The 19,520-nt window shown below is 37.5% G+C and overlaps 1 protein-coding gene across 1 annotated transcript; it reads right to left on the bottom strand.

The window, feature by feature from the left end:
* Positions 1-270: 270 nt before the first annotated feature.
* Positions 271-15,877, bottom strand: KDSR (3-ketodihydrosphingosine reductase). The gene is made up of 10 exons (XM_010000959.1): positions 15,743-15,877; positions 14,114-14,203; positions 12,955-13,011; positions 9,051-9,116; positions 8,806-8,901; positions 7,497-7,688; positions 5,703-5,786; positions 2,993-3,076; positions 1,060-1,161; positions 271-723 (listed from the first exon to the last, which is right to left on the bottom strand). The coding sequence occupies exons 1-10, from the start codon at positions 15,875-15,877 to the stop codon at positions 604-606; spliced, it is 1,026 nt and encodes a 341-aa protein (XP_009999261.1). The 3' UTR covers positions 271-603.
* Between the last annotated feature and the right edge of the window lie 3,643 nt (positions 15,878-19,520).

The raw sequence follows: 19,520 nt of genomic DNA on the forward strand, positions 1-19,520 counted from the left end.
CTTTAGAAAGCATGCATATATTAAACCATACTTTTCAATTACTCCCAGACTGAGAAAGCTTGGATCATACAAACATATCTCCCATCTTAAGGTTTCCACAGTTGCATGTTGGATAGTATAAGGAAAACTGTCATTGACGGAAGGATCTGTAGATGGGCCAAAGGAAAAGTTAACATTCTAAATTAAAAACAGTCCCAAACATTAGCAAGAGGTGCCAACTTATTCAGGGGACTTCAATCTGCTTCAGCCCAGTTATGGTACTTATTTTGTCCATAAGCCTTAGAGTGAGAAAACGTAAGCACTTGTCCAGAATTACCGCACATAGTCCATTTTTACATTCTACTCTGCAGAGCACTTCAAATTTCCTCAAGTTCTCTCCAACTCAAATCAGCAAACCCCAAATCTAATCCTCATTCACACTTTTGCATAGTTGGGCATTTTCTGGAGTTGTACTTTGGTTTTCTTTCATAGCTTTTGAGGGACTCATCTGCCACATGTGCAAATACTTCCAGTCTAAATCCTTCAGGAGAAAAACTTGAGTCCCACTTAAGCAGCAAGCTGTCCAGGACCGTTTGAAATTCTTCTTTCAATTCAAAGTAAAGATTACTCAGTTTTATCTGCACTTTCAGATTTTTCCCTTTGCATCATGCAGCGACGAACTATGCTGTCAAAGCTTCCTAGGTAAAATAGGCCAACGATGCGAAAAATGCCCATGCAAACAACCTGGAAACAGAGAAAAATATCTTTAAATTACAGATCCCAGATTGCAGCATATCACTTATTCGTGAAATAAAAAAAAAGTTCCAGGCAGGTATATTACAAAATTTCAAGAAAACAAACTCAGGAAAACCGTTGTAACTACGTAACAGTTCAAGACTGAGTAGCGGGTAGTACTCTTAGCTTTCCAGTCAACTTGCTGCTTCAGCTTGAAAATACCACTTCGGTTTCCTAAACTCAAGAGCAATTTGATGAAAAAAACAACATTTATATAAATGTTCTGCATTTCGAAGTATTACAAACTATAAGAAATTTAAAGAGTAGGGCTTTCCCAAATCTTACCTGCTGAAGGCCTTCGGTAATAGAAGTGACTGGTGACATCCCACTTGTCAATATTGATAGCATGTAACCATCTGATCCAACGGAGCTGTTAAAGTTCCCTTGCTGGATGGAAGGAAAACAGCAATTAAGAAAAAAAGTAATTTACCCATTGTGGCAAATCATGACGTGTCTAATTTCAACAGCTATTCTTGATGAACATAGCTGACTGATGTCACTAACAGTAAATATTTTCATGTTATAAAAACAACACCAAGTAAGATTCAAAATATTAAAAAATATGTTGTGCTATATGGTAATATTCCAGAAGGTATTCACTTAAAAACAGACAAGGAAGCTAACCTCTCTTTAAAGAGAGGTGTGCTAAGTCACTGCAGATTTCTTTACAAAGTAGAAAGTCTCTAAATGCCTTCTTGAAGCAGGCTTAAGGGTGGAGAAAATGCACGATGGTCTCATCTGTAAATATATTTCTAAAATAGAATTACACCTTAACTCTGTCAGATCACCAACCACTGCTATATTTGGAGAATACTACTTGCCATTTGTTAAAACTAGTTTGCTATCACATGAAATTTGGCAGGGGGAGTGAATTTCAAATGCTAGGTAACAAGTCCTCCTTCATTCACATCAAGGACTTTTAACTTGCCCTCCTCTGGTCCACAGCCTGCTAAGCAATTCAGGTAGTGGGAGGACAGGAGCCAGGAAAAGGTGGTTTTTTGACTGCTCATCAGCAACACTGCAACTCTCTAGCTCTGACTCCCAGAACCGTTCCCATTTGTTTCCAGCAGACTAGAAAACACTGAAACACTGCAGGACTAAACCTGTGGAATGCAGAAGTGAAGGAAGAAGCTGGTGTTCCTGAATCAGTGTTAGCAGTGAATCTATGCAAAATGGTAGAGGATACGAGCTTTGGTTATTTTCCAACACACACCTGAGAGGAGAGTGAGCTCCTAGAGTACAAAGCTACCTTCCAATTTCTATTTTAGAGTCTCAGCTGATGGCTTGAGTGCATTAAGACCATGTCTAAACTAATACACCACCCAAAATGATGGAAAGCATGGTGTGGAAATAGCAGACACTTAAGATTAGAAAGGAGTTTAGTTCTCCTTAAGCCCCAAAGCAGAATGTAAGCTATACTTGCTTTTAAAACTCACCACCCCAAAAACAGACATAATTTTATGGTTATGTGATGTATTTGTGAAAATACTGTAAAAACTTCCCCACTGAACACCTGCTGTAGATGTAAATAATGTTGAAGATCAAGAATATTTGGAACTGCAAAATCTTTAGATTTTAGGATTCAATCACTGTGCTTTATGAACATGAAATGTCATGTTTGTTTCTATTCTAAGGTGCTTTATTAGCATGCAAGCATTCTATAGCCCGAAACATTAACAATTCCTCAGAAAAAGCAATACACCATGAACCACTAAGAGCAGCATTTTATGTACTTTAATCACTCGTAAATCACAAACTTAAGACATTAAAAGCCAACAAGACTAGACTGACTTCATTTATTGTAAAATTATTTTTATACTAACTTGTCTTGAAGAAAAATAAGATAGTCCAACAAGCTTTTGAGGTTAGACAAATGGTATTTGATACATAAAAAGTCAATAGAGTTCAGAGCTTTAAAGTCAGCCATAATCTGCCTTTGAGACATTGCATCATACTGATGTATTACTTTGTTCTGTCTGATGTGCAATTTCAGATATTTTTTACTTCCAAGACATTGTATAAAATCATTTGTGGGCACAAAGGCAAAAGAAGAATAAAAAGAAAATACTTCTTATTCAAACAAACCGGCAAGGATTACTACTTCATGTAAACTGATTTTGCATTTAGCTTAGCCATTGTCTTACAGTCTATAACAAGCATTACATGCAAACCTAGTTTCTCTAACAAAGAACATACTTTAAAAAGATTATTTACTTACAATGGCATCTTTGACTATAACTCTGGCGACTTGTTCTGCTTGGCAAACAGATGAGGTTTCAGAAATTAGCTTCGTCTCTAAGGGCTTTAGTAGAAAAACACCAATGTAAGTTTGACTATCAACACACAGGAGAGAAATATATTAAGGTCAAATTTTGGTTTTGGGTCTTTTGTCATGGATTACATAATTGTTAGCAATTGGTATCACACTGTCACCTAAAAAAATCCATTAAAGAAAGGTAAAAGCACCTTCATACAGAATAGCCTAATTTTATGAAGGTAAACGCCAAGTTTTTGTTGGTTTTTTTTGATTTGTTTTTTTATTTATTACTAATAAAATATTAAAGTGTTTTTTCCAAGTATTTTATTTTCATACGAAGCTACCAAAATGCTTAAGCTATGTCTCAACAATTGTATTAGTTCATTTATGTTTTTTGTATGAAGATAAGCCTGAAATATTGTAAGATACCACAAAATAGTTTTTTTTTCTTAAAAAGTTTCTCAAAACTCTGCAACCTGGTATACACCAAAATGCATCACTGCATTTAACTTCTTGGTGTTTTAGAGCATTTATGCTACTTTAGCTCACTAGAAGCAATTATGGCAGTTATTTTAGTAATCACAATTTCTTTCCCAAAAAATCCCAAACCAAAACAAAAAAAACCCCCAGCCCCCCAAAACAAAACAATTGGTCTCTGGTCTGTTACAGAAACAAGTGGCAAAAATATGCTTTGAAGTATTTAGAACCATGTCTGTCATTCATATCCTTTTAGCAATGAAAACAACAATGGAGCTAACTGCACAGCAAGCTCAATATGTTAAAATGGTTCTGTTGATGAAGAAAAAACAGTGCTAAATTAGGGAGAAAGAGTACTTGATCACAAGTTGACTTGTTGCAATGGCCGATTCAGTTGTATTTCGTAACACTTCAAGAATTCAAGCCTAGTCAAAAACTGGGACTACTTTAATCCCAAGATTAATACATTAAAAAAAAAAAAAAGTATAGGGAATAGGTGAGCAACTACAGGTTTCTCTCTCATTATCAATCCAAAGTACTACAGCAAATCAATTTCACAGAAACAGGCCTACTTCCAAATATTTTTACCATTCTGAATTCCAAATTCACTGGCCAGGCTCAGTGAAAACTTTTCTCTTTCTTTTTTTTTTTTTTTTTCCCCTAAACTACGTGTATTTTAAGGAGGGGCCGGGGGAATCTTTGCCAGCAGAAATCACATACAAACACCTTTTACATGTTTTCCTATAATGATATGGCTTATGTCAGCAGATCTCTATTTCATAACCCCTATGCACTTTTAAGCTTACTGGCCAGTATCAACCAAATCTGACAGAGACACAGGGATGTCAACAGGAATTAAAATACTGGAAACTGGGGAAAAAAGAAATTGCAGGTGGTCAGGAGCTAAAGTTGAAGTTAATGACAGGTTGAGAAAAAGGCAGGCAGAAATCAGCCACTGAATACCTTATCTGGCTACTCAGCCAGACAAAGCAGAGTTGTAATTTGTAAAGCAGTTACCTCAAAAAACCCACAGCCAACCAAAAAAACACCATCACCAAACAAAACAATGAAAAGCTGTATCCTAGTTCCTGACATTTTCTTTTACTATATTCAGTGATTACAAAGGAAAACAGCCTAGTCCTGAAGAGGTGCAAGCCACAGAGACACATGTCGTAAATGAAGGAATATTAAATAAATGCAATAACAACAATAATAAGCAAATATCTGAACTGCCAGAGTAGTGCAATATTGCAGAGATTTAAGTTGTACTAACACGACGGGAGCAAGTCACCTGAAGATTTCATGTAGGCTAAAACAAAGCATAAGTCTTTGCTTGAAATACACCTTTTTGACAAATAAGATAAATCCCACTGAGTGTCCTTTCAAGAGAAATCTTAAGATGAAGAGTGCATTTTGCTGGTGACTATCTCCCTAAATAGGCTACTACAAAGAAAAAAAAAATCCCAGAGAATATGCAAACTATACAAGAATCTGCAGATGTTTCATTCTGGCACTTCATATGGATGTGTGGGAGTATACATTTAATACAGCATATCTGCATCAAGAAATGAGGAAGTAAGAAGCGTGTTACACAGTCCCTACTGATTCCTATACAAGAGTTGAAAGACAATATGGAGCTCAACCCCAATTTCCTATTATACATAATGGGGCATCTTGAAAAGGCTGATCACCTTAGATAGGAGGTTTCTAGTTCACAGCATGCAAATAACAAATAGACACATTTTTCTCTGGTTACCTGATACTTCAGTCTGAACAGGGGGCCTGAATGTAGGTCTTGGAATTATACTTCCCATGGAAGGACATGTGAAATGATGAGAGGCAACTAACATTTTTGAAGGTCAAAACTTTCACTTTCAAGGTAAGCCAACTGACAAAAACGTACTGCTGACACACCCTTCTGAAAAGAGTTACTGTCATTTGCACTACAAACACAATGCAAGAGTTTCCTTCCTACTTTATACTAGACAAGAGCCACTACTAAAACTGTGTAACAACATATATGCATAAAGTGTGGTTAGTTTGCAGACTTCTCTGAAGTAACTGAGGTTTATGTTGATCTGTCACATATATGAGACCAACTGCTGATTATCAAAGATCCAAATAGGGTTATTATTTCTAGTGAAAGTAAAGTGAAGCTTTAAAAACATCACAGTATAATTGAAGAACAGTTTACCTTTGTTTTACTTTCTTCTGCAAAGCCAGGTGTGTCAGTATCTGGAGGATAAGCCACCGTTATGTAGATATTATAAGGTTTTACCTGTGTTTTACAAAAGGAAGTGTTAGCGTTTACATGTCCCTCAACCTCATTAGTTTCTCTTGTATCAAAAAAATAGAACAAGCATGAACTGAAATTGCTTCAAGTGTAAAGTCACCCTCATGTTCAGCATTTTCAAGACTCAGGAGTTTGTCAAGTGAGGAAGCAAGATAGCAAAGACTTTAGAGATGGTTGTGATGTTTTGTTTAACAAAAATATCCAAAAACTTTGCATTGGGACATAAATTATTTGATGAATCTAGGCAGCTTTTAAGAAATTAAGGAGGAATATTAAAGTAGTTTAGCTCTCCAATTTTACCAATTTCAATTTAAAAAGAAGACAAAACTATTGCTGAACACCAATATCCAGCATTCCTAAACAAAAGGCCAAAAAGGCTTTCACTGAGGCTCATCAGTATGCTTTTTGTTGTTGTTGATGTCAACATACTGTATTTTTGTTGTGGGACAAATATGAGTAAAGCAAACAAAATTACAATTCAAATTTGATCTCTTTAAGAGGTATACTCAAGTCACAAGGCTTTTCAACCCATGGGATAAACTTGCAAGGGGTCAAAATCTAAGGAGACAAAAAATAAGTAGATAGTGTGAAGAAAAATTGAAGGTGTCATGTCAAGGATTGCATTTAGTTTTGTATTTGTATGCATGTGTCATAGAATTACATCACTTATTGCACTACTATTCATAAACTACTACATTGCAAATCTGCACCAACGTATATATTGAAAACACTGAAATATCATATCACAGGTCCACAAAGACCTTATTTTTAGTTTTTAAGAATTCAGGCTTCAAAAAATATCTGTGATCAGTCTGAAGTAAAACCCTGCAGTCACACTGTTCTATTTGGCAGGCCAGAAGTGATTAGAGGCAGTTTTACCCCCCATTCTTACTCTGTTCAAGGTAGTTGTGTGCCTTGATCAGTGTAACAACGGGGACTATGCAAGGCTCTAGAACCAAATACAAACACCTAATATATAAACACTTAACTAAAATATATGTTCTTAATGGAAGAATAGGAAGTAACTTTCAAATAGCTTTTACCTGTCTTAATACAATGTACTGACCCACCCTCTTTCCGTTTAATAATGAAAAAAGTGTTTGTTTTTTAGTCTTGAATTAAGCATAAGCTTAGATCACAGTACTATAAAGGACTCATATATATCAACAACTGGAAAGGTGAACCACTGTCAACACAATTATTTTTTGTGTTGACAAGCCTCAAATTCTAGCTTGCAAGTTTTACTGTTTCATATGGTTCACATACCACTTAACATGGCCTCACAAACAAGTTAGGAATCACTGGCCTGCCCCTAATGCATTTAGGGCATCTTCAGCATTAGTCTGCACTTAGAGCCTTGAAAAATAATTTTACTCAAAAGACTTAAAATCCAAGTCTTTTTAATTAAAATAAAATAGTAAAAAGATGTCTACACATGTGGTCATCTTCAATTCTATGGAACAGATTCAATCTATTCCTTCTTAGGCAACTGAAATCAGATTAGTTTCTGCAACCCCATGCAGAGCAACAGGATTGTGCTGCTGCCAAAAAAGGGCCAACACAGCACACAGACATCATCGAGGCTGCACAAGAGCAAAAGAGAACCAATGTAATGAAAATGTGCTGTGCTGCTAGTTAAAAAAAAAAGGGTATTTTTGTTTACAATAGAAAATACTTCAATTATTGCACACATACCTCCATCTGCAGGGCTTCAGCCAACCCTCGAAGGGCAAACTTTGTTGGAGAATAAGCTGTATAACCAAACAGGCCTAATTGCCCAGCCTGAGATGATACAAACACAATCCGTCCCATTCTTCGTTCCTTCATGGTAGCGATTACTGCTCGACTGGGGTAAACACTACCCAGATAATTGACTGCCATTAATCTCTGTACAAACGATATGAATATGGTATTTGAGCCACAGATTTAGAATCCTTCAGCTGTTTGGTAGTATTTATTAAAAAAATCCCTGTTTCAGTCTGCTTTAACAATGAAGTTCACTAGATCTGTAGTTCTACCAGCTGGCAAGAGAAACCATTGTTGTCTATTCTACAGCTTCACAAACTGTTTTATAACTAAAAATCTCACTCCAAGCCAAAAGAAATCCAGACTATCTACAAGTCTTAATAGCATCCAGGATACTGATAATACTGTGAACCATATGGCCTTCAAGGAAAAGAGAATATTTGAGGGAAAATCTAACCTAAACAGTGTCCAGGAAGCAATCAATTTACACATGATATATGAAAACATACTGAAATGAAAGTTTAAAGAGCTTTCTAAAACAGGAAACAGGAACAATTCTATGTATTTATGCATTTCAGATATTTTAATCTTTGGCAGGATAAGGGGAAGTCTTTCATGTCACTCTCTAGAAGATCTAAACCACAACTGATAGCCTATAAAAGCAACAGAATGGACAATTCAAAATTATTATAGAAGTGACATCTATTCCCTATTTTCAGACGATTCAATGTTATCTTTAGATGACTGCGGGCTGGAGGGCTGTGGGCATAAAGTAACCAAAATATAGGGGTTTGTTGTTTTTTTTTTTGTCTTTTCATCAGAGCAGCAGCTACTCAAGTTGCAAACAATTTGTGCAGCTCTGAGCTGAACACTGTTAACAGTCACATTTTTCCTAGACATGTTATTAATATAAAGAAAAAAAACCTTCAGAAAAAACTGAGACCATGTGAAATTCAGTGCCTTTCACAGTGCATTAAACAATAAAAATATATGCCAGGCTTTTTGCCATACTGAAGACTCTCTTTATCTCAGAGCAACAATTAACTGTTCTGACCACTCAATGGGAAGATAGTTAGGTGAAAGATTAAGAGGCAATCCTCACAAATCTAAAGGTAGATTTTAATTCTACAACAAACAGCTACCACAAATCAAGTGCACAGCTATTCATACAAAGTCTGCAAAGACACAGGAATGCAACCTAATTGTTAGAATGGCTGAATAAGAAAACATCATAAAATAAAAAAGGATGCTCACTCACTTCAAAAGAATTAACTTCAATATCCTCAAATTTTCCTGTAACTGATGTTCCTGCACAATTTACAAGCATGTCAACTGGCCCCAGCTTCTCCTGAGCCTGGAAGAGGAGACAGAGGTTAGGATGTATTATAGGAAGTTTTTTTTCCCCAGCTAAAGAACAGTATCATTATAAGAAAGTATTTCCATGAGAAATACATCGTACAAAGATAAGCTTAAGATACACAGACAAAGCTATTAGCTCCTCACCTGCTTTAGAACATTCTCCACCTGTTCGTAGTCTTTAGATACATCAACAGAAATACACAGAACAACCTAGAAAAGGAAAATGAAACAACGTTTTTACAACACAGTTAAGTCCAGTAACTGTTGACTCTCAGCCTTTCAAAAGGAAACAAAACCCAAAGACGTATCTTTTCCAGGGAAACAAAAAACTCTTTTTGACAGGACAGCTCTCACTTCTCCCACACTGGAGAAAAAAATCCCTGTTCCCTCTGAGCTCCTCCCCCTCACATATACACATTCTCATACAACAAAAATTATATTAAGAACAAATGAGAACTTAAGGATCTTCAAAGCTTACGTAAATATGTGCAATGTATAATTTCCAATTTACTGTAATAAAACATTCCATGACTTGAGTCACTTACATAAAGTTTAGTAAAAACTATTCTAAGGCTGCCAAAATTCCACAGTGCTAAATTTAACTTTCATCAGTGCTAGACACAAGTCAAACCACTGGTGTGGTTTAAGCTCATCTTTAAAACTTTTTTTTCCACATCATAGAAAGTCATGGTTGCAGAGGATTGCTCTGAAACTGCACTATCAGGGCTGTAAAAAAACTTCTCCAAAAGTATTAAAAACCTGCTAAGTTTGGTACCGGCAATACACGCTACCCTTTATTTTTAATTTTTTTTTTTATTTTTTTTTTTTAATAACAGTACTAAACTTAGTTGTATACTGTTTTTTTGGGACATGTGAAGGAAAAAATAAAATAAAAATTATATGAGAAACTGACTAGCTGCACAGTGTCATAAATGCCTAAAAAGTGAAGTAATGTGTGTATGTTTACTCCTTGTCTGGACACTAGAGATTATGGGGTTTAGTTTGAAAGATAGAGAAAAATTAAAATAAGCACTGGCCTGGGGTGGGAGGTTTGGGGGAGCAGAGGCAGGACAGAACAACAAAAAACAGATGTCAGTGATATCTAAGTTTCATTGCAGCTAAAAGTAGGGCCCTGTTTTACTTGAAATCACAGATTACTTTCAGCAAGATGATCTCAGAATCTACACTTTGAAGCACTTTCAAATCAAGTTCTAGCCAAAGGAAGCACTGCCTCTGGGTTATCACTTACAAACTGTAAGATCGCTACCAATTCCAGCCTGGGCAGGTATTGACACATGAGCTACCCTCTCTGCTGAGCAATCAGCATAGCTCCAGGGCAATTAATCATGTTGAAAGGAAAAGCAATCTCATCTCGCAATAAAAGGAGAGACTCCTGTATTGGTGTTCCAATTTCTATCCTTTCTGTTACCTGGTCAACTCTTTTCAACTCAGTTTGAGGTGAAAGAAAACAAAAGTCATCACCAGTTTGTAACAAGTATCATCACAGCCACTCGTCATGGAACGTGTGGACACACACACACACAAAAGCTTACCATAGTGTAACTAACTGCTTTAGCAGCTAGTCATTTGTCAGTTCTGCCTCTGCAACACACTTCTTAGCTGCATAAACAGAATCTGCATGCCATTCCTGTACAGCAGCTTGGCTATTCCTGCCTCCAGGCATTGTGTGTAGTTGGACATCAGAGTAAACTTGTGGTGTAAGTTATTGGCAGATTTGCATGTATCTCCCTTTAGGGCTTTTATTACATTTTGGAAATTTTTATGGTTTATGTAAGTTCAAGAACAAAGTAGCAGTTGAACAAAAATGACATTGATTTATTATCTGGGTGTCTTTGCAAGATCAGTAAGGAGCTAAAAAAATCACAGTTCTCTATCAAAATTGGAACAATTGGTTAATATATCAGATTGCATAATTAGATATTCACACTGTGAACAACACACTTGAGAAATACTACAGCTTTTATTGACTACTATCACATTATACAATTCACCTCTTTGCTTCTATTATCATACATTCCTTCTACTAGAATATACAAATTACCCTTCAGTCCAAAGCATGTACTACAGATCCACACCTAGGACACAGAATATGGTGTCAGAAACAGTCTAGTATCTTCAGTTCTGTTCCTCACTTTTGGTTGAAATACTGTATGGTGTTAGATCATTAACAAAGCTTTCACAATAAAAGATCAATTCAAATCCCAGTGAAGTAACTGGGAATATTCGGTGTTAGGAAAGGGCTTAAAAATACTGCAAAAAGCCCAAGGGCTTTGTTCCATTGCACACTTATACCCATAAAGGCTGCACTGTCGGCACTCTGAATAAATTGCATGCAAACATCTTTAAAAGAACATTTGCCAAGTTGAATGCTAAAATGTACATAGGTGCCAGACCCTAACAACCTGGTTTCGTGTGTATATCCAAGAGCTAAACAAGAGCTAAACAGTGACAGCAAATGCTCATGTAAAAAATCATCTTTCCTGGCTATCTCTTTGCTTGATATCTAGTAAATGTAACAGTCTCCCTGCGTACATAATCCAGATGAGACAGCATCTTCTTTCAGCACTTTTCAGCACTTACACTTCAGCAATCCTTTTATACAGCTTCTCTTGGTTCAACTACCTTCAATTCCCAGCTTCTGATCTGCAATTCCAGTGTGAGATCTGCCTTCGACTCCCTGCTTTTTCCAGTTCTGTTCTTTGCATTTAGACCAGGTGGGCTTCTCTGTGACCTTGTCTACAACCCAATAACAGCTACAGAAGAGCCAGCTGACCTGTCACTGCCACTGCCTTTGCTTCACCTGGCTTCAAGTTTACAGCTGCTTCTGCAACAGCAGTCCTGTTCAGCCCACACGGGAGCTTACTCAACCTTGAAGGCACTTCCAGCGATTTTACCTGAAGCTCTCATGAACATGCACCAAGTAATAGCCTTTTGAAAAGTCTGCATCTATCAAGCTTGGACAGATTTTAACAAGAACATCCTGACACAGTGTTTGACAAAGGATTAACTTTAATGCTAAGCCTGGGAAACTACTAGAGCAGCTAAAAGAAAATGGTTATTTGGATTATTTTTTCTTAATGGGCAAAATACAGTTTCTTCTGACCTCAAATGGCTTAGTTTTTCAAATGAAGATGATCTGCAGCATGCACAGAAAGAAAAAAAAAATTCAGCTTAAGCCATTTGACAAACACATAAGTGAGCTAAGTGAGAATCTTACTCTAATAAATGGAAGTATTAAGAAAATTTTGTATTGGCTAGTACTGACATTATTGCCTCCAAGTATCTGGCTTTTCCCACTGCTTCTTTTCAACAGAATATCTGATTTATCAACTCAAATCCCTTTTCACAAATACATTGCTTGAATTTGTAATTATGAGAGTAAAAAAAAAGTTCAGGAACACAAGAAAGGAGAAGTCAAAGATGTTAACTGCCTCAATATTGTTTCCCCTCTCCCCTTGATTATTAGTCTGTGAAAAACTGATTTTAGCATTTCATCTTGAAGTTGTATATTTTGAACATATCATGCTTCCCTATTCTAAGCTAGGACCTCCAAAAGCTCTAAAACAGTGCCTTTATGCATGAGGGCACTATCTAGTTACCAAAAAACCTTCAGGATTTAGAAGCCTGAGAATTTCAACAACTATATGAACTTATTTCCCAAGACAATCATTGCATTTATAAATTGCAAAAAAAGATTTGAAAAAAATCTGGCTCTTCTACTCCATCCTGAAGAATACAAACATTTATTGATGGACAGTAAATTGCAGCTATCCCAGAAACCATATTACACCTACAGCTGAAGACATCAATCTTTTTCGAAAAGCAGCAGGCTAATGCACTAGCTAGACAACATCAAATGTAGCAGAGTTCAGAACATCTCAGGTAAGCAGATTGGTATCTTTTAATTCAAATGCTGAATTCTCACTCTTTTGTTGAACAGTTTTGTTTTACACTAACGAAGTATGTTGCAGTGACTAACTTAAACAATACACACAACTACAACAGCTACTGTTATCAGTGATCTTACCTGCTTGTCATTAACTGAATACTTTTCTATTTCCTTCTTTGTCTGCAACAGCTTGTTCTGAAATGGATAAAGGAACAGCTAAAGCACTGCAGCTCTGAGAGCAGTTAGTCTTTAGTAAGGCTTAAAAACATCCCCTAAAACCCAGAAAAGGTATCTTCAACTAGTTATAACACTTCACAATTGTAATTTTACAAGTTCATGAATATATGATGAAAACACGAAACCCATCAAACTATGAAAACTTGCTTATCTGTTTTTTACTTCATCTTCTAAAGCCAGCAATACCTTCTGTAGTAGATTTCATGCTTTTGTTTCATACAAGTACACAAAGCACTTAAGACTGTAGGTATTAATTTTTCTCCTGCATTTTGGCAGGGGTTTCTATTTTATATTTTTGAAATATTATAGAAATTATTCTGAGGAGCAATCCCTGTAACAAAATGATCATAAAATTAAACTAAAATTTGGTAAATTCAAATTGTCATGCTCCTTTCTAGGAGAAAAAAAAAAAAAAGCTAATTCCGGCTGCATTTAAGGTTATGCAAAATAAATTCTCAAGTGTAAGTAAGTTACCCAAACCAGCTGCGACTCAGGCCCCCCGAAAAAGTTAACTGCTTTCATTTCCTGAATATGTAAGGCTTTTTTCTCTACAAATAAAATAACAACCCACTATGAAAACAGAGTCATTCCAATTAAATTCTGAATATGTCTTACTTAAATAAAACCAATGCAGCTCTCCTCCAAAGCTGTCTTGACAAACAGTTTTTCACTAGTAAAAAGTATGATGTAATGCTTATCAGACATCAAAATATTCTGGGAATTGTCTTTAATCCCCCAGTTGCCACTTACTGTAGGGAATTTTTTCAGTTTTAAAGAATACAGGATTTTTCCTGCTTTTGTTCTCTGCCATACATCTAGACAGTGAAATAATAAGTGTCATGATAACACTGGCAGAGCTTTAAGACAAGCTACTAACAAATCCATGTTGGGGTACACTTCTTTAAAAGGCAGATACCTCTGCTATTCAAATGCAACAATTTGAAATGCTTAGGATCCCCCTAAAATATAAGCTGAAGAAAATATGAAAAAATATTAATTTAAAAATTATTCCCCACCTGTATGGACAGAGTTTAGCCAGTAAAAATAAACACACACTTACCTCGTCCCTTGCAATCAGTGTTATGAAAGCACCTTGCTTATAACATTCAATAGCAATACATTTTCCAATTCCACTGGAGCCTCCAGTTACCTAGAAGTTATTTGAAAATGGAAGTGTTAGTCCACTATTCTCATCCATCTTCCCATACAGTTCAAGTCAAATCAAATTAAAATTATAAAAACTTACTTAGGTTAAAATATGACCCAATATAAAGTTGGCTTACTTACTGAGTATGAATGAAACGTAAGATGCCCGTAGACTGATGAGTGTTTTTTTCTACCCCAAAACCAGTTTAACCTCAGTGGTTTTTGCTCATTTTTTTACAAATCAGGCACACTCAGACCCACTCCCACATGCCTCTAACTAAATTTTGAATGTTGTTTCTAAAAGCAGAAGTAGGTAAGAGTTTGAAATCATTATTAGAGTTAGCCACAATAAAATTACATACCGCCCCTCCATACTTGGTCACGGTAGATACTGTTTCTGGAATTAACAATTTTAGATTGCCTGCTGAAAATATCACCACATAAACATAAAATATCTTTTTTTCCTATTAAAAAAATCTGGCCAGGGACATTGAGAGTAACAAGAAAAGCATCTAGAGGTACATCAGTGATAAAAGGAAGACTAGGGACATTGCAGGCCCTCTCCAGAAGGAAACAGGAGACCTGGTTGTGTGGGACCTAGAGAAGGCTGAAGCAGTCAATTACTTTTTTGCCTCAGTCTTCACCAGCAAGGGTTCTAGCCACACAGCCCAAGTTGCAGAAGGTGAAGGCATATGCAGGGACTGTGGGAAGAATGATCTGCCCATTGTAGGAGAAGAGTAGGTCCAAGACCATCTAAAGAACATGAAAGCGCACCAGTCCATGGAACTGACAAGATTTGTCCATGGCTCCTTAGGAAACTAGCAGATGATGCTGCAAAGCTGCTTGCAATCATATTTAAAGTCATAGCAGTCTGGTGATTCCCACTAAGTGGAGAAAGCAGAACATAACCCCATTTTCAAAAAGGGAAAAAAGGAAGACTTGGGGAAGTACAGGCCAGTCAGCCTCACTTCTGTGCCTGGCAAGATCAGGGAGCAGATCCTCCTGAAGGCTCTGCTAAGGCAGATGGAAAACATGGAGGTGTTGGTGGCAATCAGCATGGCTTTACCAAGGGCAAATCACCCCCTTGACAAATTTGGTGACCTTTTACAATTACTTCATAGCATTGGTGAATAATAGAAGAGCAACTGATGTAATCTACCTGGATTCATCCAAAGCATTCAATGCTGTCACGCAGGACATCGTGGTCTCTGAACTGTAAAGATTTGATGGATGGACCACTCGGTGGATAAGGAGTGGCTCAGAGTTGTGGTCAACAGCTCGATGTTCAAATGGAGATGAGTGATAAGTGGCATTCCTCAACGGTCAGTCCTGGTCAGTGCTGTTTATCATCTTTGTGGCAACATGGACACTGAACTGAGTGCAGTCTCAGCCAGTCTGCTGATGACACCAATCTGTGTGGTCTACACACTGGAAAGAAGCGATGCCATCCAAAGGGACCCTGGCAGGCTTGAGAGATGGGCCCATGCCAACCTCATGAAGTTCAACAAGGTCAAGTTCAAGGTCCTGCACCTGGGTCAGGGGCAATCCCAACCACAAATACAGGCTGAGGGGAGAGTGGACTGAGAACAGACCTGAGGAGAAGGACTTCGGGGTGTTGGTTGATGAGAAGCTCAACAAGAGCTGGCAATGCGTGCTTGCAGCCCAGAAAGCCAACCATGTCCTAGCTGCATCAAAAGCAGCATCGCCAACAGGTCGAGGGAGGTGATTCTGCCCCTCTACTCCTCTCTCATGAGATCCTACCTGGAGTACTGCACCCAGCTCTGGAGCCCCCAACACAAGAACGACATGGAGCTGTTGGAGCAAGTCCAGAGGAGGACTACAAAAATTAACAGAGGACTGAAGCACCTCTGCTATGAAGACAGGCTTAGAGAGTTGCGGTTCTCAAGCCTGGAGAAGAGACAGGTCTGGGGACACCTTTTGGCAGCCTTCTAGTAGCTGAAGGGGCTACAGGGAAGAACTTTTTACAAGGGTGTGTAATGATAGGACAAGGGGTAATGGTTTTAAGCTGGAAGAGGGTAGATTTAAATCAGACATTAGGAAGAAATTCTTTAGTGTGGGATACTGGAACAGGTCCCTCAGGGAAGTTGTGGAAGTCCCATCCTTAGAAGTGTTCAAGGCCAAGTTAAATGGAGCTCTCTGACCAACCTAGTCTAGTGGGAGGTGTCCCTGCCCATGACAGGGGGGTTAGAACGAGATGATCTTTAAGGTCCCTTCGAATCCAAACTATTCTGTGATTAAGAGGCTGTAATTGAGAAAATGCTGTAACAAAAAGGCTAGAAGTAATTATTGTAATAATATTATGGTAATGAAATTAATTCTGAAATACAAATTTCCTAATAATTGGAAAAATAAGTGATTCAGATTGCTCTGGAAATGGTAATTTTTTTCTTTATCAAAACCTTTCAAAAGACTCCAGAGAAATCAAGGTATCATCACCATTTTAAGTACGAGAAAATGAAGGCACTGAGCTCATTAGTGGAAGAACAAAGATTCCCAATATCTACCTACACACCCTATCAAAAGCCTTGTGTTGTCTCCTCATCTGCCAACACCTCAGTTTTGTTTTCAGAGATGCATTATCCTTAAATTTCTTTCCACTCCTGGAGCCAGTAAAGTCAAAAGAACTTTCCCATGAGTCATTAAACTCTTCTTTCATATGAGCATTTTATCACTAGCCTTCAAAAATAACACAGTGCAAGTCAAATAATCCCAGCAAACAAAGACATACAATATGGTCCAGGGTTTCTGACTTTTACAGTTTCTGTCTGCAGTCACAAATAGGCCAAGAATGGTCATAACATCACAAAGACTGATTTCAGCTCTTTAGGCTTCCTCTATTATTAGAGATAGCTACTGCAGATCAGCTTCAGACTACCCTAATCTTTGAGGAAGACTGCAAGATCCATGTCCTGTTCTAGAAATGTGAAACCTGGTCTGTAGTGTTCTGAATCAAAGATACTGCCTTCAAAGTTAACAAAGTCCCTAAGAGTGCAAGTGTTAATTAATGATGTGGGACTTTAGAAGAACCCCAGAATTTAATGCTTTATTATGGAAAGAAGTTAAGAATTTAGGTGTATTTGCAAAATAGCTTGCAAAGATTTTGATACATCTCTGAAAAGATTATAAGACTCCATTTGATAGATTCAGGCAGACCTCATTGCACAGCATTTGTGAACTGCTTCTACATATTTTCTACAGCAGCAGGTATACCAGTACACAAACCAATCAATGTGCTTGGAAGACTCCTCTAGTTCCCATTTTTGGTGCAGCCCTGGGAGACAGCTCATTACTATCTGCACAAACTGCTGAGTATCATGGTCAACAACATTTAACAGGTCAACTGCACCAGTGCTTGAGGAATAACTTGAAGATGAAGGTACTGGCACTCAAACCCTGGCTTTTCAGACAACACTAACACACACTGCAGAAAGACAAGGTCTGAAGTCAGACAAGAAATTGAAAAAAAAAAAGGTTTTATTCACAGTCACACCCAAGAGCACTGGATAGGGCTCATGTCAGATGGATCAGTGACAGAAGACAATCTCAGTTAGCAGGAACTTTAGTGTTTAGGTGGGAGCCTGTTACTACTATGTGGAAGCCTGTAAAAAATAAATGCATCTTTCAGGAACATGCACCACAACTGCTAATATAATAGAAAAAACAAACCCTAACACTAGTGAAAACTGACTTACCCTTGTGAACAATAATTCTACAGTGCTACTGCATTTTGTTAGCTTTAAACATCTGAATTGCCACTGATCCCTAAATTCCACCGATTTCTAAATTTCAGTGTAACCCAGCATCAGAGAGGTTAGCAAAAATTAAAATCTGGTCTCAGCAATTCCAAACATAGAGTAATTTCTGGACAGGAAGGGACAATGAAATCCTAGTATGAATTCAGATGTTCAGAATGCAATACCACCAGCCCTTGAGCAATGTTACTGAACTACTTCTGTGTCTGAGAACACCAGGTACCAAATTAGCCATTCAAAAAAGGGTTTAGCTCCAACTTCTCAAGCTATGATCCTTGATAACAGAGTTCATCTTCATAGAATGATAGAATCATCCTGGTTGTAAGGGACCTTGAAGATCATCAAATCCAACCATAACCTAAACACCCCTATCATAACCTAATTTACCTGTTCAGTGCTTAAATCATATCACTAAGCACTATATCTACATTTATTTTAAATACTTCAAGGGAAGATGACTCTACCACCTCCCTGAGCAGCCCGTTCCACTGTCCAACCATTATTTTGGTAAATAAATTCTTTCTAATATCCAGTCTAGACCTCCTCTGGCACAGCTTCTAAGTAGCACAGGGTTTATTTCCCTCTTGATAAATGGAAATGGGATGACGTACAGAGAATTTATGTGTTTGACTTTCAAATTTGAGATACTGGAAATATGCTTCACCTGATGAGGCAGTCCAATTACAAATTAACAGAACTGTGACAAGGAATGATCAAAATCAAGACTTGACTGATATGGTTTATTGACGTTGACCTAGCACCAGATGCAAGCCAGCTTCATCTTTTTAGACAGTGCTCTGACAGAAGGTACTTAGTTCCACGGGAACAGAACATCCCTGTAATCTGCTCTTAGCGGTTAGTATGCCTGACTAGGCTCAAAATCTCTCTTGTCAAACTATTCAGATACTTCCAAACCGCAGATCCTATCACTCCCCACACAAGATGCTGAGACACCAAGATTGGCTGCCCTTAAAGTTGACCACAGTTATCATGTTGGGATACATAAATAAGTGGTGAAACTATCTCTAAATTAGAGGTGGTCCTTACGCATGTGGATTTGGCAGGATGATCCTGAACTACGTCCAAGCAAAAGGCTCTTTTCAATCTCAATGGGAGACAGTCCCAAGTAGAGAGCATCTTTACATTTCCTGCCATTGATAGTCTACCAACTTTGATAAGCTGCACTCATATTACCAAGACCTCAGGGTTTGTTTTTTTTTCACAGGCATTTAAACTTGGCTTTAGAAAGATTAAGGCTGAAACAAGAAGGGGAAAGTTAGTGCTGGTATTTCAGCAAGGATAGCTTCCAGACATCACTCATTAAATTTACAGACAGCTGCTTTTGCCCTGACATCTGAAGTTTGTGTTGCATTCTGCTCCAACAAGGAAAGTATTAAAAACATTTTGATATTTTTCTGTGAGAAGACATCAGTGTAGTCCTTACCTAATGTTATGGTCCTTAAATATTTTCATAAAGTCCCTCAGTCACTTCAGTAGCAGAGAATGCTTACTCCCAGTAGAAGATCATAGAATGGTTAAGGTTGGAAG

This window comes from Chaetura pelagica, unplaced genomic scaffold (genome assembly GCF_000747805.2).
Source record: "Chaetura pelagica isolate M959 unplaced genomic scaffold, ChaPel_1.0 scaffold104, whole genome shotgun sequence".
Taxonomy (NCBI): domain Eukaryota; kingdom Metazoa; phylum Chordata; class Aves; order Apodiformes; family Apodidae; genus Chaetura; species Chaetura pelagica.

Bases quoted from the DNA above. Each gene is read 5' to 3' on its own strand.
- KDSR (XM_010000959.1), bottom strand. From the start codon at position 15,877: ATGGTTGGCTTTCTGGGCTGCAAGCACGCATTGCCAGCTCTTGTTGAG. The intron at 5,787-7,496 runs GTATGTGTGCAA...TGTAAAACACAG, and splicing joins CTGAAGCCCTGCAGATGGAG to GTAAAACCTTATAATATCTA. The intron at 724-1,059 runs GTAAGATTTGGG...CTCTGTTTCCAG, and splicing joins TTACCGAAGGCCTTCAGCAG to GTTGTTTGCATGGGCATTTT.